At 37.4% G+C, this 24,869-nt stretch overlaps 1 protein-coding gene across 1 annotated transcript; it reads right to left on the reverse strand.

Annotated features, from left to right (window-relative positions):
- Positions 1-1,771: 1,771 nt before the first annotated feature.
- On the reverse strand, positions 1,772-24,767 carry LOC140149103 (methionine aminopeptidase 2-like; the record flags this gene model as incomplete). The annotated part of the gene is made up of 10 exons (XM_072171271.1): positions 1,772-4,019; positions 5,160-5,290; positions 7,086-7,201; positions 9,161-9,361; positions 9,980-10,074; positions 10,443-10,624; positions 11,400-11,561; positions 12,539-12,767; positions 13,359-13,451; positions 24,701-24,767. Coding segments are annotated over 10 exons (1,398 nt in total), but the record flags the coding sequence as incomplete, so codon positions are not given.
- Between the last annotated feature and the right edge of the window lie 102 nt (positions 24,768-24,869).

Consider the following 24,869-nt stretch of genomic DNA (forward strand, 5'->3'; position numbering starts at 1 on the left):
CCTCTTTTATTTGCATCCCTGCTGCACTCTATCTGGTTGTCTCCGTGATGAATACAGGTTTCATCTCTAGTCCTCATTGCATCAATTGCATTGCGTATGCCTACCATCCTTGTGCACCGGATACTTGCGAATGCAGCAGTTAAGGCCAAGTAAAATAAAAAACATGTTTCACGTCCGGATTTTTGAAAAAAAGGAGGAAGAGGGGACTTTTTATTTGTTATTTTTTATCGCAAAATTGGTGTCAATACCCATAAATCAGAGCTGTTTTAGCGTACACAATAATGCCTGGAAAAAGGAGGAGGCCTCTTTTTATTTGTTGTTCTGAGAGGTAGGCCCCCTCTTATGATCACGAAACCTTCCAAAAGTGTTTCTTGTATATTAGCAATGCTATAAAAAAAACATCTCTACTTCCTAGACATATATTTTGAAAGGTTATAACTGAATTTCAAAAAATAAAAATATAATTGAAGAAACTTCAAAAAAGGAAGCGGAAGGGGACGTGAAACATGTTTATTTTTTTATTTGGCCTAATATGGTTGCGAAGATCTTATAGGTTAGCTGGTGGACAGTGGTGGTCCTCGCTCATGACGTCGCTTGGAAGAAATCAAGTGGTCTGAGGTATGGGGATCTTGCAAGCCACACCACAGCATGACTGCATCAGTGGACAGCGTGAAAAATGGGTACATTTCTTTAAAAAGGCACATCTTCCAAAGTTGTGAGCCGATTGAAATAATTGTTTTGGTTTATGAAAGGCAATGATTAAAGGTTTCTTTACATATCAAAATATGTTTGATCAACTTTTTTAAAAATAGGAGAAAACATAGAATAAGACGGTGCAAGGAGGGTTCTAGTTTGTTTTTTTGGGGTGGGTTGTGGGCTGTACTAGAACAAAACGGGAAGATTGCTCCAAAGACAAAATGTGCAAGCACCCTACACACAGCATATAGAGGAAGCAAACCTGCTTTTGGGGTCATAAGGAGTCAGGGACAGAGATTATGGTAACAGAAGCGCCCAGTCGGGATCATTGTTATTATTAAATTGCTTTCCATTTCGTGAACCCATCCACCCTATCCCTATTCTGACTGAACTCTGTAATCTTAACATTTACCCAAAGGACGTACAATTTACTGTAAACAAAACTATTTTGGGGGGAGGGAGAAGTACACTTCTCAAAGAAATTAAATTTAAGTACTAGCTCCATACGTCAAAGGACGGCGCAAACACATAGCTTGAGAGCAACTTATCCAAATTTCAAGAAAAAATATGACCTCAGGTGACCTTGAAATTATGTGATACAACACCATAACATGAAGACCCGCATACTTTTCCTATGGCCCAAGTTTGATATAAAATTGGATCGATTGAGTCCATGTTTATTGGTCGAGCTAGGAGTTTTATAATATTTTCAATATTTTAAAACTCATAGCGAGACCAATAGGCCTAAATATTGGGCGTAAAGCATCCAATTTTATCATTATAATGTGTTGGATTTAATATGTTTACACACTTGGATCCATCAAAACATAATAAAACTGTTCAACTGAGAGCATTTAATCAAAACTTTAAAAAATGTCACACAAACACCCTGCCTGACATGAAAGTTATTATTATTTAGTCGCCTGCCTTATCAGGCGAGATAGCAAAATATACCCATCTGACTACCCTCCATTGTAACCTTTCCAAAGGATCGCAACATTTTCCAAGGCTGGCTTGCTTAATTGATTTGATAACATCAAAAATTAATGAGATATATGGCTGGGAATAAACAAAGTATTATATCTACAGTTTGTTTTGTTTTATTCAGCATGGCAGTGCATATAACAAGCCTGATCCGTTCAGTAAATAGCAATAACAAACATTTCTCATATTATTCATCTCTGTGTTTAACTTACAAAGAACCATGATTTAGTTTATCAAAACTTATTTTTAATGAGCATAAAACATGCATTTAACGACAGACAAATTCTGCACACCAAAGGCATTATTACTGAAAGCTTTTTGGATAGAGGACTGTCTGGCTGAGACGCTCCATCTCTCAACTGTTTGGAAGCATCTGTATAACAAAACCATTCACTTAATAAACAACTACTAATTACACACTCATGCAATCATTCTTGCTCTCTTTTCAATAACGTGGGGAAAGGCAAGAATATAGTCTTGACATTTCTGTATTGACTTTTTTCACTATTAAGTTGTCATAAATACGTTCTTCACTACAATGTTTTGCTCAAAATATTTACCTGTGTTCTGGACTTTGCATTTCTTCTCAACATTGCCCCTGGGCAAATTTGTTTTGCAGCAGCAAAATTGCTGCTGCTGTTTCATAACGACAAAAATGCACACAAAAACAAATTCTGCCTCTTGGTTGTCATTAATTGTATGCCTTTAGTGTCATTCATGAAACCTCATCTCACAAAACATGACCAGCAAAAATCAAAGTAAAGATGGTTTCTATAATCAAAATTGATGTTACAAAGACTTAGTTGATTCTTTCTTATTTTCACCAGATGAGTAGAATCAATTTCTATTCAAGCAGTGGTGAAATTCAGCACCGATTAAGGTGGCACTAGATGGCAACTCACATTTCACCCCCCCCCCCTTTTCAGAATTCACAATTACAGTGTAAAAAGTAATCATTTTTCCTGAAGTTATAACAAATTCAAACTTTTTGTTCATAAGATCTTGCTGCTCTTGAGATATATCATGGACACATATCAAAGTTATTTTACTTTTAATATAAAAAGTCAAGAAGCTGTAGAGCTCTCTGAATTACTAGCTTTTCACTTTTTAACTTCTTGACATTTTACAGTAATAACATCAAAGGGTAAAAATGCTACCTATTCACTAACCCCTCCAAATCAGTGATTATGCTCAAAAACAAAATTAATGAAACTATTTCATGTCTGATGTGCCCTGTTGATCAAAAAAAGCACACAAAGTACTGTGATTTGCCTGTGTGTGATCTATAGGCATGTCAGTTGCACTGTATAAGCACATACCGCCAAATTTACTTAAGGCAGGGTTTGTTCAACACAGTACAGCAGACATGGAACAGTTTTTTGGTATACTGCTGGTACATTGAAGCATTGAATTAATCCATGGACGAATCAGAATACACTATTACAGTGCTTGTTATATTTTAGCTCCATAACCAAAGCACTAACTCTTTGACAAAGGGTTGTGTAAAATTTGACTGAAACTTGTTTTAGTGGTGCTCACAAATCTGCTTTGCACAGAGCTAGAACTTTTATTTTCTTGACATTAGCAGGTTATTTTAAAAAGTTGCTTGCATGACTATAGTACCCCAACAGAAGGGCATTATTTGCAATGACCTAACACTGTTACCCGCAAGAAATTTGTTCATATCCTAACAACAACGTTACCCCCTGGCCTACTGGCATGCAGGTGGGTAATAAATGAGGATCTATTACAATCTACGATTACAAATCAATCATGATAATCTGGGTATCTTCATGGAACTTGTTATTGTATTTACTTTGTAAAGTTGGCCTTTCCGTAAGTCTCTTTTTCTTTGGGTTAATTTTCTTCACCACCTGATCAATTTCAATTGCATTTAATCACCGATATACGTAAGAGTAGTTAGGTAATTATTTTATTGTCTGTATCACAATGTTCTCAAAAATGAGCATTCAGTTCACTAGAGGACACAGTTCTTTAACCCTGTAGGAGTCATAGAATGACACTTGGCTGTGTTGGGTACAAAACCTCAGATGTTGAGACATTGGAGGTTAAGGAACTGTGGCCATGGAAATGATGCTATATTTTGGCTCATAGCATATTGTCTGATAGCTGATGACCTCGTTACAAATGGGTCTCACAAGAATAGATTGTTCAATCCCGCAGGCAGGATTACTAGAGAATCCTACAAAGTGGTGTTTAGTAGTCATCACCTCTGCTTATAACTTCTTTGCAAGTAGGCCTCAATAAGATGGTGTGTTCAAACTGAGCCGTGTAACTTCCTTTCACGTCACATAGAGGTGGGTAGGGGTCCACTAGGCCTGTAAAGAAATAAAATATATAAACATATCCATCAGTTGCAGTCACAGGATGATATTATAATTAAAATTCTCTTACCCAGCATGTGATATAAAAACTAAATCAACTGGTTGTCCACCGGACACTCATGCAAGAAATTTTGGTTGTCTGCCACAAATTTTAGTTGCTCATTTTATTTAGCTGTATATTTATTTGTTCAAACTTCTCTTTTGCAAGCTTTGCAATTATATCACATCCAAATATCAATTTGAAAAGCTTTTTTTCAGACCATACGCCTGATTTCCTCAGTTACTGTGAATGTGCTAGTACAGTCAGTCTACTCTGAAGTACAAAGTACCGACGCAGATGTACACATTGTGCGACTCTGAAGGCACACATACCTGCAGCAGAGATGCAACACTGCGCACTGTTTATGCGCTGTATATGTGTGCGTTGTCATTTTGTACTTTAGAGTGGACAAACTGTAGTGGTAGTAGAATATAGCATTGTTGGATATGTTTGTCTGTGTCAAGAGTATAAAATTTATGTTTGATGTAAGTTCCCTAAAATCTTTTGTTCAGATTTTTGGACATCCAACAACCATGAGAAAACAGGTTGTTTGTCGGACAGGTTGTTTGACCTCAATTTTGACACCAGTGAAAACATAATATTCTCAATAACTATGTAAAAAGATTTCATCTAAAACATCTTATCTTTGAATCATAGAAAATTACTACCAAACATTTGCTCTTGTGGTGCAATTTGGACTTTAAGATGAGCTCTGATTATGTTTTGCTGTAAACCTTTGACAAGTGCGTATTACCGTGATGTTGCAAAGTCAGAGCTATTAACAACGTTTTTGGCGCAAAGTTCATTCATAAATTTCCACTCAGCAACAGCAGATCAACTCAGCAGCCAATCAGAAACAAGTGTGTTTCAACGCAGTTAAATATGCGATGTACGCTTAAAATATGCTCTCGTCAAAAGTTCACAGGAAAATATTATAGTGAACACAGAATTGCATACCAAAAGACACTCTCCATTTTGTGCAACAACAAGAAATATGAAGAAAAAAGTTTTAGTTATAAATCTGAATAAGGTACTTGGTCTCTCTAAGTCCATCTTTCTGTCTCTCGTCCACCAATTCAGTCAGTCCTACTCACCTGAGTCACAGAGATTCTTGAGGGCCATCAAGTACTTTGTCTCTCCTAGTCTGTCTAGCCAACGTCTGCAGAATGCCAGTGTGCCAAAGTTCTTATTGATGACACTCAGCAACGTCTTTGCTCTCTGCATCCTGTGAGGCAAAATAACAAATGAATGTAAGTAACATTTCAAGTATATATTAACATCTGTCAAAGATTTCCCTGTTCCAGGAGTAAACTGCCTGTCAAAAATGTTGGATGGACAGGCAGGCACTGGGTACACTTTACAGACCTGAAACTTTTCATCTTTTCAGCTGATTTCCTCTTTTTTTACTCCTGAAATTTACATGTTTTCTTTTCTTTTCAGCCCAATCTGAACCATTTTACCCCAATTTTACGTTGTTTTTCAGCATTTTTTTCAGCACTTAATTGTCACAATATTAAAATAATTAGGGTAGGACTACCAATTATCGGACACTTAAGCAATTTGCTCAATATTTAAAAAATATTTTCCCAACTATAGAACATCCACGTAATGACCAAAGACAGCCCTAAATGTAACATAAAATTTGAATTGATGAGACAAGCCATTATAGATATATGGATTGAAAACCACATTGAGGCATCTTGCCAGTTATCGGACGCCTATGCCAGTTATCGGACACTACGCAGCCAGTTATCGGACACCCGCAAAAATAATGGCACACATCTATTTTTTCAACTCAACCAAATGCAGTTAAGTTTGTGTCTATTCCTTCATGATTTTGGGTTATATTTGGACATTGTCTGATACTTCACGGTGGCATTTTCCCCACAAGAAACCACATTTAGGTACAATGTAGGCCTATACATTGTAGGCGAATCAACTATTTTAATCATAACATTATAATATAACTTAAACTTAACATCAAACCCTATTTGCATTCTCAACTTCGCTAAAATACACCTAACATAGTGCAACATGTCAATTGACATACAGCGCCGGCTGGCTGGCAACTGTTTATATGAAGGCCAGAGGGCGTCCGGTAATTGGGCATGCGCAGATTTTACAAGCCAATTATCGGACACTTCATTCAGCCGGAAGCGTTGTTAGCAACCGGTCATGTCAGATGTTGCTGCAGAAACTACACAGTTTTACAAACATAATAATAAAAATATATCATAGTAAATTATGAAAAGCTCAAGACCCACACAAATTGGTCATGCCGAATTACGCTACCTCATAAGTAACATGTTTTTAATAATAAAGAGGCATACTCAGTCCATTCACGCTCGTATTTGCGAAATAATAATAAACGGCATGGCTCGAAAAAGTGGGGAATTGGGGAAGCTCATTCCCAGGAAATGTTGGTGTTTGGAGGAAATTCTGGTATTTGGAGGAAATTGTGTCTTTTTGTATATATAAAACATGCTATAAATTGTGGGAAATTTAGCTTGCTTCCCGGGAAATTAACATTTTTTCGAGCCCTGATAAACGGAACCAGCTGCAAAGCAGCCATTTAAATGCAGTAAGTATCCGTTCTTTCATTTGATGCGATATAAATTCATGTTGACTTGAAGAAACAACTCCACATGGTCCAAACCAAACCGTGTAATCGTCCGATAACTGGCATTGTCCGATAATTGGTAGTCCTACCCTACTTGAGTTCTTTTTTTTACCAATTTGAGATTTTTGCTTTAATTGGCTTTTCATCTTGAGACACCTGTGGTAATAACAATAACCTACTTCACACACTCACTCTGTAGTACGTGTTCCTGAGTGACTTCAAGTCACATCAAAAGAATAATTGCCTATGTCAACCTAATTACTTGCCTTAGTCAAGCAAGTGACTTGGGCAGAACAAAATAGTTTTTATATTTTTATTAAAACTAGTAATATGTCTTATTAATTATTATTATCGATTATATTAATAAGGTGACGATTTTTTACGAAGACACTGCACTGACCTTAGTGGAACATGTCCGACTTCAAAATTCTTCATGTAATGAGAACATTCCATATCATCATGTACAAAACCTTTCCCAGTGCTTCCAAATGTCTCAATAGCAAAGAACTCATTCTCCTGTTAGAGAAAAGAAGATAAGATACGGTTATTATTAAGATACTTCAATTGTCTTTTCTGCCATTTGGAGAAACTTGTCAATTAAGACAGACTGGGCAGTGTGCACAGTCTGTGACATTATTTGGAAGTGGGCCAAATAAATGTCATGTTTATGTGATAGTTGAAAATCATAATACAATAATCTCAAGAGTTATTGAAAGGAAAGATATCATCAATCAACATGACAATTTTTTTAAATAGGGTTAATCAGGCATTGTAAATACAATAATTATGCAATGTGACTTTTGAATCTTAAGTGAGGCTGAATAAAGCAGTTGAATTTGGAATTTGAGTTTGATATACAAGCCCAAGCCAAAACTGAAGTAATAGAACACTTGTAGACAGAACAGGCCAATTTATGGCGAATGGTAAAAAAGTAAAAACAGGCTTGAATTTAAAAGCAGAAGACAAAAAGCTGCCCATCACTTTTCAACAGCGCTACATCGCTCTATTACTAGGGATGACCAATGAACCATCAACTTGATTAGAACACTCCCATAGACATGCAGGGAGCTCAACTGTGCACTGCTTGCACAGACATTTCTAAATTGAGCTCATTCTTTTATTTTTCATAATTTTTCTGTAAAAATTGGAGATGTTAATGCCAATTATGTTTTGTAACTATCCTGCAAATTACAGCATCATAACTTATTTGGTTTTTCTGTAAGTGTGAGTCAAAATTGGTCAATCGCCACAGTGCGCTTAATTTTCAGTGGCCCAGTGCAGCACTGCTCAGAATGGCACAAAATATTCAGATGAAAAAGATCAGGTGAACACCTTGACCTACTGAGCTGTAATTTGGCACAGTTGTTGTTATTACCTCTATCATACCCTCTGTAAAAAGGAAAAAAAAGCGGACAAGTAGATCTCGAGTTAAAAATTAAATCACCAGCTTCCCTTTGGAATTTCCAAACACCTTTCGAATCATGTTAAATAGACACCTTTCTGAACATAAATGTGAAGTTTCATGCTCATTTGTTGTATTATTCACCTGATCTCAACCCTAAACATTTTTTTATATTTATACCATCTGCACTGATTTGCTGCTATACACGCACAGGAGCTGTACTTTTAAAATACGCGCCTAATCAATAATGAGTCTTTCACTCCATTGTTAAAGTACTGTGCTCTCTGTAGCATATGGAGTGACCAGGCCCTGGATGTGATGGTTTTGTAGCACATGACAGTATTCATTCAAGCCTATCAAGGTCTGTTATTAGCCACTTGCTGAATGGCTGGGCATTATCAGCTATCAAAGAGATACCTTATGCTGCTGCCAATCACAATAGAGGTTAAACATTTTGTTAAAACCCCAGAAGTGATATCAGGATAAAGCTGTGCATGTTGGTACTTGATTGTTTGGATTCCTATGTTGAAAATCCCTTGTAGTACATTAGTATTTTTCTTATGTGTAGTGTATATTGTTGTGGAAAAAAGTTCACCTGGACTTTTGATTTTGTGCCACTTTGGCCATTATGGATGATTTTTGGCAAATGTTTTCTAAAAGCATGATTTCAGTGCCTCGGTTTGAAGAAATACTTAATGCTATTGACTAATAAAGTGCCATTTCATAAGAAACACATTTGATACTTTAACAATATTCTTGTTTCATGTTTGCATATATATTAAAATAAAGAAATATAAAAAGGTAAATATATGCTTATACTAATTTTGCTCACATTGCTATATTTAGACTTTGTCAATTTATTTCGTTCCAATGACCGGTCAGAATGGGAAACTTTGAAAATTCATAATTCGAAAAGTTTTTGACCGAGTTTGACCATTTAACCACCAAAATACTTCTGTTGATAGGTTCTTTCCAGAAAACAATCTTTTGTAGCAAAAGGGGCAACATGATATTATGATGGTCATCCCTACTATTACCAAGTAATTCAATGGGAAAATCCCGATATCTCTTACCTCCATCCTAGTAGCTTCACCGCCTTTGACTATTGGTACCGTCTTGCCAGCGTGTATCCTGTATGGACCAATAGAATGCCCGTTGAGATTCCTAATTGGTTTCACTTTGTATGTCTTGCCGTCTAACTCTACCTCGTACGATTCCATCACTTCTTGTATCCTCTCGCCGATATCACATAATCTAACATCAATACCAGCTTCCTGGAATAGGAAATCATGTCATACCAATGTTACATGTCACCACACCTTTCTAAATTTTATACACTTGTACACAAATGGTACTTCTTTCTGTTACTGACATTTTATAGTGTTGTTTGAATTGCAACTGCCCAAAGAAACCATGTTAATTTTTATTTCATCTATTATCATCATCAAGACATTAGGAAGATGCACCATCTAGTTATCTATATAGTTGTAACTATTTGACTCATTTGAACTGTTTTGATCTGTGGTGCATTTTACTAATATTTACGATGCACTGAGAGTCCTTACACTAATCAAAATAATAAAATAGATTTGGGGCTTAGGTTTAGGACTTGATATATGTTGCAAATGTTAGTGAAATACACCACTAGTTTCAAAATAATAAGCCTTGCAATTTAATTCTAATTGGTTTCACGCAAAAGTCGCAGCGTGTGACGCACTTCTTCAGTCAATGAGTGATCTTAGCAACAAGATGGTGGCGTTGACGTCACAATGACTACCTCTATTATGCTTGCATATATCACATATAATATAAAATTGATCTTGCATGGTTGCACCACGATCTTCACATTGAAAACACACTGCATAGTAATAATACATTCAATAGCTAGTTACCTTAATTCCAGTGTTGGTTGCATCTTTGACAGCTGCTAGCAAATTATCATATTTGGGGTTAAATGATACAGTGAAGGCACAATCTATGATTCGACCTGCAATTTAAAACAGTGGAAAAAAAAGTTGACATCAATTGACAAATAGTTTTAAGCATGTAACATTACAGTGCGAAACAACGGATTATCATATTGTTATAATATGTCCACGATTTAGAGTAACCTGTATTTTCATGCTACTCATGCTATTCATGGTAGTCGTTATTTGTGTAGTTAGCATGGGATCAGTCCAACATCATTTCAATTCCCTATGTCATCAGGCATTGGTCGATTTCCCAACTCTACAAGATCATTTGAAACCTACTGTAGGTGTAACAACTACAACATGATAATGTTCACCTGATTATCCTCAATTTGACAAAATGAATGATATGAATTTGACACAACTAATTTAGACAGACACTTACCATTTATATGGGTGCCAAAGTCTATCTTACAAACATCATCATACTGGAGGACAGTTGGGTCTCCTGCATTAGGTGTGTAGTGGGCTGCACAGTTATTGATGGAACAGCCAGTGGGGAAAGCTAATCCAGCTTTCAACCCATTCTCATTAATCATCCTACGCGATGTGGATTCTAGTTTCTCGCTGTCAAGGAAACAATGAAAAAATTAGCAAACATATTACATTCTTGCAATTTACCATTTTGGTATATCCTGAAAGCCGTTGCAAATGAAACCGTGACTATATCATCATCGACACATACGCTCCAACAGTTCAATGTGTGTAGTGACAACCTGTACATCGACGATGACGTAGTCTCTGTTTCTCAACAAAGGAATCTGAGAATTAAATGTAAATATTTTGGCATAAAGCGATCCTTACATTGTGTACATTTCTCAGCAGTGTTGTTTGACATTTGCACAATCATATGACCATAACAGGGTCGTCGGATCAAATTTGTCCTTGTTTGGTGACTGTGATAAAGATATGATTTAATTTGCCGATTGGGACTCCACTTCTACATTTTCACAGTACAACTGTTATATTGATACTGAAATTCAATAAAGGATGTAGCAATTTAGCAATTGTTTGATGACGATTGTAATACTAGCGTATCATTAACATAGCCATCTCCAACCACAATCTTAACCATTAACCCAAACCCTAATCCTAACTCAAAACTCCAGCTTTAATCTCCTGGTGCAGCACCAGTTTTTCTAAATTCCTGCCAGCCTCGAATATCAGTTCAGCAAGATCAAGTGCTCACTATCAGCACAGATGTTCCCTCTATCAAATCCCAGTAGCTACCCAAAACTTGTTTTAATATTTGTAATTATATTTAGAATCAATGTGATGTTAGAGTAGAAATAAACTTGGAGAAAACCTGTAATATATGATTATTTTACAAGTATGTTCTTACCATATTTCCAGCATAGTCATCCCTGGCTTGATGTAACTTTGTACGTATTTACGAGTCTGCCTGTGTGCTTCAGCCGCTTGCCTTATGTCATTGTATAGGTCCAGCTGAGCTCTGTCAAGGGCTCGCTTTTCCTCATTTGTTGTGCGCCATGCAGCAGTTTGACTGTATCAAAAACAAAAATATGATTATTCATATCTAGAGAGAAGAGCAGTTATGGTTGTTAATTTTCCCCCAATGTTATTCATGTCATAAGCTCATAGTTGCAAGTACCTATTCATTCTAATAAGCGCCCAGGGCGCTTTACAAAGTCATTTTGGGTGGGCCCTTATTTTTTACCTGGTTTACCTTATTTTTTGTAAGGGCCGTTTATTAGAGACAAATTTACCTACATTATAATAGGGTCCCGAGACGTTCTAGTAGCTTTACTGATGCAGTAAATGTATTGCAAGTTTACACAGGACTTCAAATCCTCAAGCTATTTCACTGTATCAACATCTATCAGTCACTTCAACATTAACGGTACCCTTTAGCAAACTGAAAAATACCCTGGGTGGGCGCTTATTGGGGTATGGGTGCTTATTGGAACGAATATGGTAACTTATCATTTTATTTTAAGTGGGTAAATGATAAACAAAACTTACTGGATTGAACAGCAAATGTAACCATTCATCAAAGTTTTATTTTCTAGGCAACCATTTTAATGCGGACCCGTTCAACAAGCAAATGTTTGACATGTTCTTAACAACGGCTTGATAAACTGTTTCCACTGACCTTGCTACTAACATAAGACACAGGTCAACTGCAACAAATGATGCCAAAACAACATTTGATGTTCAAGTTACATTCAAACAGTACTTAATTACTTAACTACATGAGTGTAAACTATATTTGGCACTGAATTCAACTGCCACCTAATCAAAATAACATCACAACATGTGTAAATGGGGCTCATGATAGACTTTTTAAGGGCTGTGAAATCCATGCAAGTGCCAGGGTATCATAAAAAATGTTCAGTGGAAAAACAAATCTGGGTGCAAATTGAGCAACCATCAAAAAGATGCTCTGGGAACAGTGCTGGGAAATATAAATGTGACATTGCCCTACAAGGAAACATTTTTTCCAAAGTCTGAACTTCTTACCCATCTACATCAGGATATGGGAGTTCTTCACCAACAGGATAGTTTCCATCTGCATATAAGTCTGATATAGGTATTGTAGGTGGGTCAGTCTGTTTGTTGCCTCCTGTACTTCCACCGCCTCCCCCACCTCCTCCTCCTCCTCCACCAGTTTTCTTCTTCTTTTTCTTCTTCTTTTTCTTGCTGGCTCCTTCAGGTTCACCTCCCTCTTCTTCAGGCTCTTGCTCATCCTCTGTATATATTGACAAATTTTACATTATTATCTGTTCCAAATACAGTGACACCTCATGCATAATTTTCTGGGTATGATTATGCCTATACTCACTGGACTTACATTAACATATTTGACCAGTCGATTACAAAACTCAAAATTCCTCCATGTGCTTTTATCAAATGAGGAGTTTAAAAAAGTTGATAGCTGAAATATTACAATTTAATTGGAAAAATAACAGGTCTGGCTGGATGGTTAGCAGTGATTGGTCATATGCAGTTCACATGAGCAGTTTTTTTTTTCAACTTGGGACATTTACAGTTTGCTTGATTTGCAACAGTGATGGTTATTGATATATTTAGCAGGGATCCCGGCTGCGTCCAATCGTCCATGCACCCAGACAGCACTTACTCATGCTGGAAGCATGGTTCAGTTGTCCATAAAGTGTTCATTGCGTCCACATGGATGCACATAACTTGCAAGTTTAAACTCACAGTGCTTGAAGCTTAGCGGGAACCCAAAAGTTCAGCTTACGATTACTGGTATATATATTAACAGATCTCATATATGTAGATCAATTTGACTGTTACTACTAGGTGTTAATCCACTCACCTTTAGGTTCATCCTGCAAGGTTTGCTTCTTGAGCTGTTCTGTTGTAGCGTCTATTTCTCCATTTGGTGTGCTTTGATTATCTGGACTTGCACCTGAAATACATAGTGTTAAATTATTTTGTTAATCTTTTTGCACAGCTTTGCAAACAGGAGGTTGCACCTACAATGTAGTCAGTTGTCCGAAGTTGAATGAATGGTAATGAATACACATAGACTAGACGTTGATCATCGACATCAAGCAACTCACAGTTTGTCACAATCATTATTTCAGACAGTATCTGTTCCTCTCAAATTGATCAGCACAGGTATTTTTGAAAGTTCTGAGAGGGTCATTCAATAAGTTCTACCTACGTTCTTATAACTTTGGTTACTGGGAACTTCTTCAAATGCAGTAATCCACAGCAGCATGATACATATATATACAAATTGATTCGTACCACATGAATAAGAGGTATCCAAAGACAGTGTATAGATAGATTGCCACGGAGCAACTGTCAAAAGATACATATTTCAAAACAAGGATAACTGCACCCACTATGAAAATTCACACAAACCCATCATTTATCAAAATACATTGAAACCCTTTATTCCATTTTTGACAAATATGATCCCCAATGTTTTACTTACTTTGTCCAGCAAAACCCAATTTCCAGTTTGCCAAATTCATGTTTCACAGTGTTTATATTTTGTGGACTGATAAAGGTTTTGCAACCAAAGTGTCTGTCAGTGTTAAACCCCTCATGTCAATAGTCAAGTCATGTAGAGCAAATAATATTACAAGTAGTCAATTTGACCAAACACACATGCACATAATATGTGTTTGAAGATGGTTGTAATACTAGAGTATCATTAACATAGCCATCTCCAACCACAATCCTATATAACCATTACCCCGGCCCAAACCTGTGACCCTGAACCAGATGCCTCGGGCCTTCGTACAGAGAAGGACAGTGGAAATCGTAGTGACAGAGGTGTGAGTATCTTGGGCTAATCAAGCTAGTGCAGACACAAGCTCATATTTCGGGTTTTCTTATTTCTAAACTTGGACTGGTAGCGCATCAAGGTGTTAGCCAGCAACTCATCCATCCGTATTTTGGAGGACATGTATTTTACGTGTAAAATGGGATACGGTAGGTGATCCACCCAAAAAACAAAATCATTGTATAGATCCCTGTACATGTACTAAGCTAAGCTATGAGCGTGATACAACTTAAAGCCATATGGCCATGTGTCGTGAACCGGTGTTCCCAATAGGGTGGTTTTGTTTTGTTTTGAAGTAAAAAATGACTTATTTGTAAGAAGTAAACAACTTAAGTCTGTTTCAATACGTACTATCAAATTTGCATTCATTTTAAAGCCTGGAAAGTTCACCTTCATTTGGTACCGAAATTAATATTCTTTTATTTTAAATAAAGAAGTTGCAAGTAATTAAGTAAACGAAGATGCAGAGTGGTGCAATTCATTGGGATACGGAATTGGGATACGGTTGCATGTAAAGTCTATGGGAGATATGTGCACCCAGTTCATCAAGGCTTATCTATATTAGAACAATGTATAGGATCATGTATAGGATCATGAATGGGGAAGTTGGAATCAGAGCGGAAGACTATGTTCATCAGGTTGGAACAGCGGGTTTGAAAACAAGAGGAAACAGCAGGAAACTCAAAAGGGAGTTGATCAGGAAGGATGTACACAAATTCAGCTACTTCCACAGAACGACGACCGACTGGAATGACCTCGACGAGACGACAGTGACAGCGACAAGCGGGGAAATGTTCAAAAATAATCTTCATTAATTAGCTCTTTTCGCGACACGACGCGATTAAATGCGCATAGACCTTTGACCGCGAAGTTGGTGAAGTACAGCATGTCTGGCAATGCCGACTCAACCAGAACCAGAACCAGAATGAATAAAACCTTTAAATAATATACTGTAATTTAAGCTAATCAGTTGTACTCTACTTTTATACCAAACTCAATTGTTGTTACTGTTAACAAAGCACTGTAATTAATTAATTAATTACCCCATCAGTATAAGTTCCTGGGACACGGATCGCGCACCATCTTACATTGAAAGTTGAAACACTCATAATTTACAAATTATAGACCATATCATAGCAAAAATAAATACATTTTCTTGAAGGAAAAAGTCTTTTCTTTCCAAAAATTCCTGTATTCTCCGCTCATTTTAACTGAAAATTTCGTAATATGTCATTCCGTGTATCATAACAGTACATCAACTAGGAGAAACCTTTTCAAAGTATATTTAGGTGGGCCATTGCCTCTACTTTGCACTGATAAGGTTTTTTTTTTTTGATATGTGCTATGGCGGTGCTACTTATTGACATCATTTTCATGTATACAAGAATGTTTAGATTTAGATTAGATTCAGATTAAATTTATTCCAAATTTGTGGCCCGTAGGGCAAATTACATGAAATGCTACATTTGCATTGTTTACATTAAAAGACATAAAAACCAGGGCTGTCAACTTTTTGGAATTGCTTGGCGTGAGACAGAGGCGTACCGGGATTTGCCGACTCTAATGTTCATTTTGTACCATGATTATTTGAGCCACGGCGCTCGATAATGTGAGACCGTGAGAAAGCGACCCAATGCGTGAGAGTTGACAGCCCTGTAAAAACACCATAAAATTACTCAAAGAAATTAATTGCACTTGTTGAGGCAAAATCTCACACTCACACACACCTACATCTCCAGTCTCCACACACACCTTACATACACACACACTGCGGTCGTGCTAGGCTGCGTTTTTGCGTCCCGGACCAGTGGCGTGCCGTGGCCGCCCCAACCCGGGGGCTGAAGAAAATTTTGCCGCCTTTCCTCAACAGCCCGAAAAGGTTGACCCAATTTTTTTCTCAGTCGTTTGAAAAAGTGAAGAGCAAAAAAAACAAAAACAGAAAAACAAAAACAAAAAAAAAGGGTTTCAGGCGCTAGCGCCCTAAAAGCAGCACATTTTGATGTATAGTACCATTTTTTCAAAATTTTTTATGCTTTATCAAATTTTTCCGCCCTTTTGTATTTACTAATTCTTTGTGCCGCCCCCTTCGTTTTTGCCGCCCCTGTTTTTGCCGCCCATTCTTCTTCCGCCGCCCTTTATTTTCGCCACCCCTGCTTTTACCCGGGGCTGGCGCCTCAAAGCCCCCAAATACGCCAGCATGCGACCCACCAAAACCTGAATCTCACGCATGAATTTGGCAAATGCAGCGAGTTATTGCGTCCCGTCGTACGCAATAAAAATTCCCACATGTTGTTTTCTCAATCCAGGTTTCATAAAACTAGGCTCAAAAGTTTCCTCAACTTGCATTATGCACATCATTTTCGAAGCAACTGAACCCCTCAAATACCAAATTATGGCCTAATTTACTTCAATAATTAATATTATTCACAGTAATACTGCTTTGTGAGTGAAATTTTTGACAGCAAAACAGCTGTGATATCGAGAAAATACGGCGCGATCTCTTGCCGCCATTGTATGTTTACATGGTTGGCAACTTCCAGACAATAGAGGGCAGTATTAAAATTATTATTGGCCAGCCGGCAGCGGGCGGTAAATATTAGGTGATTATACTAATTTGATTGAAATCAAATTAAATTTTAAAAAAAAGAAAAGAAAAGAAAAAAAAAGAAAAGAAAAAAAAAAGCATGAATAGTTGGGACCCCCGATATTTCTTTAAGGACCCCCCATTTTTGTATTTTCTGTTAGCTCAGGGGTCCCTTGCACCCACACCCAAACTATCAACCCTCCATATACACACCCCCCACACACCACAGATGCGCAGAGACTTAAGTTTAATAATGCCATATTTGGAAAGACTGGATATTTTCCTTTTAGAAAATATATACTTTTACTAATAGGGTCTATAGTTTGTAAATTATGAGTGTCAAGGTCTTAGCCAGCCATACGGCTGCCCCGGCTAATCTAATTTTAGATGGGGTATATTTAATGGATTTTACAGAGGTGATACATTGTAGCTCTAAAACAGATGATGGATTGATGGGTAGGCCCTATATGAATTTTGGTATACATTGGATGGGTGATTTCTGATTTGTGGCTAAGACTCTGTTTCAATGCAAACTGATGTGCAATCCTTGAAATTTACTGACGAAACGCAAAGGAACACCACTTCATTGACACACGGCCATATCATTTGCTTAGGAGAACGCCCCCAATATTTTTCAAAATTCTGTTTTTTACATGATTATATTATACTTTATTAAACTAACATACCCTGCAAAAATCAAGATTCACTACACTATGTGCTGTAGTTTTGTCAATATCCGAATAATCCGATATTTTGAACAAGAACCGTGACCGTCGTTTTATTATTACGATGGAAATATTAGTCGAACGCATACACGATGCATGTTCATAACTGACAGTACGTACATGGCGTGCGGGACAGATTATACACATCAAAGGATAGTACCGTACAACTGACAGAGTAATTAGGTATGCCAGGCAAACCTTAATTAACACATTTGTTAATCAACCAAATTCCCCTAGAACACAATACATATTTTACATAGAAATTTAAAAGAACAGGTAGGTCAAGGAAACTTACATAAATATGTTTTCTATACGGTACTTCACTTGACCCAAATATGATTTTTTTATGGTGATGAGACAATCACACATGGAATTTTAGAGGGATTTTGATAGCAGTTCCATTAAAAAAAGCTGCTATCATAATGAGACTAAGATCTAGAAACACCCCCGTAATGCTGTTTTGGGGAATTTTGCCAGCAGAATCTTTTTGATGAAAGTCAATCTTGACAAGATGTACCCTGAGTAAAGATAGTCACTTGTGCTGAGCATCAAATTGGTCACTTATCGCTCACTGTTCAAAATGTGACATCTACACCAATTACAGTCCCCAAACTGTCTACTTTTTAGCCGACCTCAATTCCGAAACATTTAGTGATAGTTAAAATGCGATCCCCAACCCTTTGGTTACCTTTTGGACGAATTTGTCGAAATCTCCATGAGTCTCTGTGTCTGAAATTCCCGGTACAAACATCGAAAATGTCGCAAATCTCAGTTCCGGTGATGATACTATTATCCGCAACCGCTGTTTTCATACATGAATATGCATATCTCTGACCCCTGTAAGGTCAAAAACGTGGCGTTGATTTCAACCAATCCGATCCACCGGTGAATAAGCAGCTTGATACTGACGTCATATCTGAGGTGACCAGGAGGCAGGAGCTACCATTTTGGTAAACTGAACTCGACTCGTGCGTTCTTTTGGTTCACATATAAATCGAACAAAATTTTCAATAACGGGTAATAGTATGATTTCAATTTTTTATTAATGAAGTTACTTGTAGTTTTGAGGAATGACAAAGTTGTTTTTGGAAACTTAGATGTTTGTTTCAACTGATGATGTAGGATCGCAAGGTGAGTGAATTCGTGAAGAGATTTGCTAGTTTGAGTGATAGTAGGATACGGGGATGTAGGCTAGTCCTCTGTGTTTGACCGGCTCCAACGCCTCAATTCACGACGTCTCAATTGTACCTGCTTACAGACAGCAATACTGCGTATTGCTGTATGGAACCAGATATAGACAAGATGTAGGTATGCTAGGTGAATTCAAATTTGCCATCGAACTGCATCATTTCATATATCAAATTAAAGCCCTTGAGTAAACAAAGCCAAAACTGAAAACCATTTTTTCATAGCACTTTCCGTAGTAAAGTTACATCTTGTCAAAGATTGACTTTCATCAAAAAGTTTCAGCTAGCAAAATTCCCCAAAACGGCATTTCGGGGTGTTTCTAGACAGTGTTCGTTTTAAGTGGTAATCCGGGCGTCCTGACGGCCAAAATTGCCGTCGGATTACCAGAAATTCACTGCCGGTTATCCGGCGGACGTCCACATATTTTTCACCATTACAGTGTCTGAAACGATGTCCTACGATTCCTCATCAAAATTAATTTAAAACGTAATTATATCTCAGTTTTCCCAATCAGTTTTCCATGATTTTAAAGCTAAAATCGCCAACTAATTGAAATAGTAATTGTTCGATAAAGTCAATTTAAAATCATTAAGCTTACGCACGGTCGTGTATGGAACATGATAACATCCATCCCGGAAGTCTTCGTATTTCGCTTTCACACCGCCGCATCCCCACATACCTAGTTTGGGCTCGATTATAATTAGTGTGCACTGTGCAGATTTCTTTTACTCCGTACTCGTACTATGTCTTTGTGATTGTGTTATTATTTCGTTGACCTTTAGCCTGTTAGAAGGAATCTGTAAATGATACACTACACTGAACATCGCTTCCACGCAATTATGCTTGTTTGGAACTGTGCCTTTGAGGTCGTGACAGTTTGACAGCAAAAACGTTGTTTCAACGTCGCCTCGCACGTGCGTTGAGAAAAAAATGGCGAAGCAAGTTTCAATTCGGAATTTCTTTGTGGGCGGGACCCATGGCGAAGAAACTAATGCTTCTACTTCTAAATCTAAGAAGAGGGATCTGGATAGAGATTATGATTGTGTTTAGAATTCGTAATTTCTTACACGTGAATGGTCACTGGTCACATGCAATTTGTTAAGGGAAAATCATTGCTTAAATGCGTAACTTATGTGCCTGTTAAATATTGATTGTTTACATTACTTTTTGATATTTAAAATTTTGAGAAATCCCGACTTTGGGGGATAATATACGGATGACCAAAAATTTTGGCGGATGACCAGATTTCATGGCATGGTCATCCGGCGGATCACCAGATTTTTTTCCTTAAAACGGACACTGTTTCTAGATCTTAAGTCTCATTATGATAGCAGCTTTTTTTTAATGGAACTGCTATCCAAATCCCTCTAAAATTCCATGTGCGGGTGACTTATCACCATAAAAAATCACATATGTGACCGTACAGTACGAATGAGCCGTAAATGTCCTCAATTGTATTCTGAGTTACAGTGTAAAATGGGCATGAAGGTCGTATTCATAGGTACGGTACCTCAATTTAATGCTACGTGTACCTCATTTAATGAGATACACGTAGCACCAAATTGAAATACCTATGAATATGACCTTCATGCCCATTTTACACTGTAACTCAGAATACAATTGAGGACATTTACGGCTCATTCGTGCTGTACGGTCACATATTTGGGTCAAGTGAAGTATAGAAAACATATTTATGTAGGTTTCTTTCTTCGGGCACTTGTTTTAAATTTCTATGTAAAAATGCATTGACATTGTCGGCGAATTTGGCTGACTAGCAAATGTGTTAACTAACGTTTGCCTGGGCTACCTACAAGATGTAACTTTGCTAGACATGATCACATTTTGAACATGTGAGGGCGGGCTTCATTAAGCTTACTTGTGCACCAAGATCCTGTCTTAACTGTGTAATCCAATAGGAAAATGAAGAAAATTTGGATTTTGACCCTCAAAACTCCAATGTAGCATGATTTAAAAAAAATCTGCATTTGAATAATATTTGATACTATCAACAAGTAATGAAAGCCACATTTCATGAAACATTTGCGAAAGTTTTGTAAAATGGCCCTTCGTGCTCAAAAATTTAGCCATAAAGTACATACACACATGTTATGACATAGGAAGCCATTGATAATGCTGGGACACACAATTTGGCCCATTTTTTTGGGACATTCAGGCGAGCATACTTTTCCTCATAACATTGCCAATTATAGGCCTACATACATGATTGACCCCTCATTTTTTACGTTAAGGGCTGGGGTATGAGCGTTTGGACAGTATTTATTTTGGGACATTAGAGCACATCAGACATATCGATTGCATTCTGAATACGAAGAATGTCATTCTGATATCAAATAATTTTGATTTTTGAAATTAGTAATTTAATACACATTTTATGGCAAATCGTTAAAATTGATATTTTTGATATTTAACAGTACTTGAAGTAAACTTTATAAATCTGATGATTTATACTTAAAGTGTATGTAGGTGGGATAAAAAGCCCGACGATCAATTGAAAATTTTGACCTTTAAATATTGAAGATATGGATTTTTTTCAAAAAACACCAAAAAAAATTAGGTCTTTTTGGGAAAAAATCCATATCTTCAATATGAAAGGTCAAAATTTTCAATTGACCGTCGGCTTTTCCTCCCTGCTACATACACTTTAAGAATATATCATTAGATTTATATAATTTACTTCGAGGACTGTTATATATCAACAATTTGAAAAATATCAAATTTTTATAATTTGTCATAAAATTTGTATTATATTGTGATTTTTAAAAATGAAAATTATTTGATATCAGAAAGACATGCTTCGTATTCAGAATGCAATTCGATAGGTCTGAGGTGCTCTCATGTCCCACAAAAAATACTGTCGAAACGCAATAAACGCTCATTTTGGATCCCTTAAATGATTCTCTTTTTAATGAAAGCAATTTTAGATGAATTTATTAAATTTCAAAATTTTATGAACATGCCTAACTTTGCTATGGAACGTGCTATGACAAAAAGGTTTTCAGTTTTGTCTTTCTTTACTCAAGGACTTTAATTTGATATATAAAATGATGCAGTTTGATGGCAAATTTGAATTCACCTGGCATACCTAGGCTAGAGTAATAACAGTCATTGCCATTGCATTGATGATTGACATTGTTGGGTAGTAAATTCTAAATATTTTCTTTGGCTTTGCTACCTAAGCTAGGTATAATATAAAAAAATTGAACTTTTTTTGATTCTCATCAAAGTAATCTCATATTAAAGAGCTAAATGAAAGAAAACTGATGAGGTATAAATGAATGTCATACGACATGTGGTTGCGGAGATATGCTAATTTGAATGTGTCAATTTTTCAGCCAATTTCCTGTACAAACTTTTTGTGCATGCACATATTAAAATGCTTATAGGCCTATACTGTGCATTGTGAGTACACAATTTTAAGAAACAAGCCCAGTCTTGCTATTTACTGCCACTGGTACTGAACTGTAAATGTAATCCTAGATTGATTGAATTTGTATTGATGTGAACATAAGGGCCTATCATTTTCTTTTGGAAGGGGGGTCCAAAATATACAGGGGTCATAATTTTTGGAAAGCAAAATAGGGGATGTCATAACATTTTTGATGACCAAAATGTAGGAAGTCGCAAGATGACAACAGATAGTGTGTTTATCTTATTCAAAAAGACTGAATACAATTTTAGCCTCTTCAGGGGGTACATGTAGCCAAAGGTGTATCAGTGGGTGGTGGGGGAGGGGGTCATAACATTTTGTTGCCGAAATAGGGGGGTTGAAATTTTATTGATGCTGACTTTTTGTAAATTTGGGAGCCCCGCAGAAAATGATAGCCCCTAATATACAAATGAACATGTATGAGTAACATTTTGTTTTATTTCTGTTTTCTGATGCAGATTCCAGCTTTGACAGAGGATGGAAACCAGGGACTGTCTTCTGGAATTTTCAGGAGAGCATTAAATAGCTCTTCTAGAGCCTTCAAGAGCTGTTTAGAACATTTACAATAAAATGTAATGAGAGAATGGTCAACTAAGGAAAGCTAAAAATCACTATCCTATATCCAATTTAAGGAGAGCATGCAGTAGAGAGCGATTGCTCTCGCTCTCCTCAAAAGGCAGTCCCTGGGAAACCACAGTGAGGGCCAACAGCAAATTATGCAAAAATAAAGAAAAACTGATGAAATTTGTGTTGAAGTGTCTTATTTTATTTTTTTTTTGTCATTGAAAAACTCACGGTTTTGATACTACCCACCCGAGTACACCTTTTCACTGATACAAGGGGGGTGGGTAATTTGTTTGAGGGGGCACCCTAAAATGTTTAATTATTATAAGTACTAGCTGATGCATTCACCCCCTCCCCAGGAAAATGTTTTTGAGCAGGCACCCTTTGGAGCACTGGCTGGCGCATGCTCCCTATTCCGAAGATCATTGCGGAAACTCGAGGGCCAGTTCACTTGATCATCAGAAAGGGGTCACTCCTGCTCAAGTATGAACCCCCTGCCCTCTTCCCCCAGCTTAAGTTTTATCTTTGAGCAGGCACCCTTTGGAGCACTGGCTGGCGCATGCTCCCTATTCCGAAGATCATTGCGGAAACTCGAGGGCCAGTTCACTTGATCATCAGAATGGGGTCACTCCTGCTCAAGTATGAACCCCCCGCCCCTTCCCCCCGCGTAAGTTTTGTCTTTGAGCAGGCACCCTTTGGAGCACTGGCTGGCGATGCTCCCTATTCCAAAGATCATTGCGGAACCTCGAGGGCCAGTTCACTTGATCATCAGAATGGGGTCATTCCTGCTCAATTTAACCCCCCCCATGACGTAGCATCATAATTCATAGAAGTACGTCAACCCCCCCCCATCAATTTGAACATTTAGAAAATCAAATAGGAAAATGGCCAAAAACGGCCTGTGCCCCCCCCCCTTCATACCCGATGTGCCCACAGTCATTCATGCATCTAGGCCTATCATAGCAAAAATCTGGTAGTGCTATGCATGATGGGATAGGAATAGGAAAGGTCCAAATTTGCTTCTTCCCCCAACTCATAGTCGGCACAGAATGAGAATCTATCCCAGCATCCACAGCATGAGCCCATTCAATTAGTATACATGTACGCAAACCATGCCAGGTTAAACATGTTCACTCACTGGCAAAAGTCGCCGAATTCGTACTACACAAAGTCCCCAGTTCACTCACTTTTTGCCCAAGGCATCCATCCAATCTCATCAAATCAAACATTTTTATGTACAAAAAACTACCTTTATTTACCGCGTGCTCCATTTAACTTACCGCTCAACTCCGTTATTTAGATATTTGGTGAGTAATTTCCGAAAAAATTAGATCGAAATCGTCACTTTCAAACCCACTCGAAAGTCGCCAAAATTTGCCGCGACCACGTGCGAATCATCTGACCTCTTCCGGGTTATGATCAAGTTCAACATTTTGACTTGACCTTGTAAGCTTTGGAACTGTTTAAACTCGATCTAATTCCCCCCAAATTTTTTTTCAAAAACATCGCCGTAAAATTTACTACCGGTAATGAATTTTCAAAATGGCGCCGGTGCGCGATTTCCCTATGCTGAGAGAGGCTGAAAATTGCGCATGCTCAGGTAAGGAATGCTCACATACCTACCTAAGCGGCTCAAAATTAAAAGGGGACATATCTGATAATAAAAGTAAACATTTTATGGCAAAGACATACTAATCTATTTGGTATGGAAATGTTATAATATGGCTTTAAATTGTCTACCCATAGATCCAGTAGAACTAGAAGTTACTGCGCAGTGCCATGAGTGCTGAATTCTGCAGCATGACATTTTCGACGTCAACATATTCTGCTGTCCCTATATTAAGTTACTTACCGGATTTCTTCTTTTTCTTCTTCTTTTTTTTTCTTCTTCTCCGCTGTTTCCTCTTTTGCAGCGTCAGGGGTTATAATGCCTTGATCTTTGACGGCAGTTTCCTCTTCTTTTGTCACGTTTTCCTCATCATCGCGAGTCATTACGGCAGCCATGATGAGGAAAGGACAAA

Source organism: Amphiura filiformis, chromosome 3, assembly GCF_039555335.1.
Source record: "Amphiura filiformis chromosome 3, Afil_fr2py, whole genome shotgun sequence".
NCBI classification, from domain to species: domain Eukaryota; kingdom Metazoa; phylum Echinodermata; class Ophiuroidea; order Amphilepidida; family Amphiuridae; genus Amphiura; species Amphiura filiformis.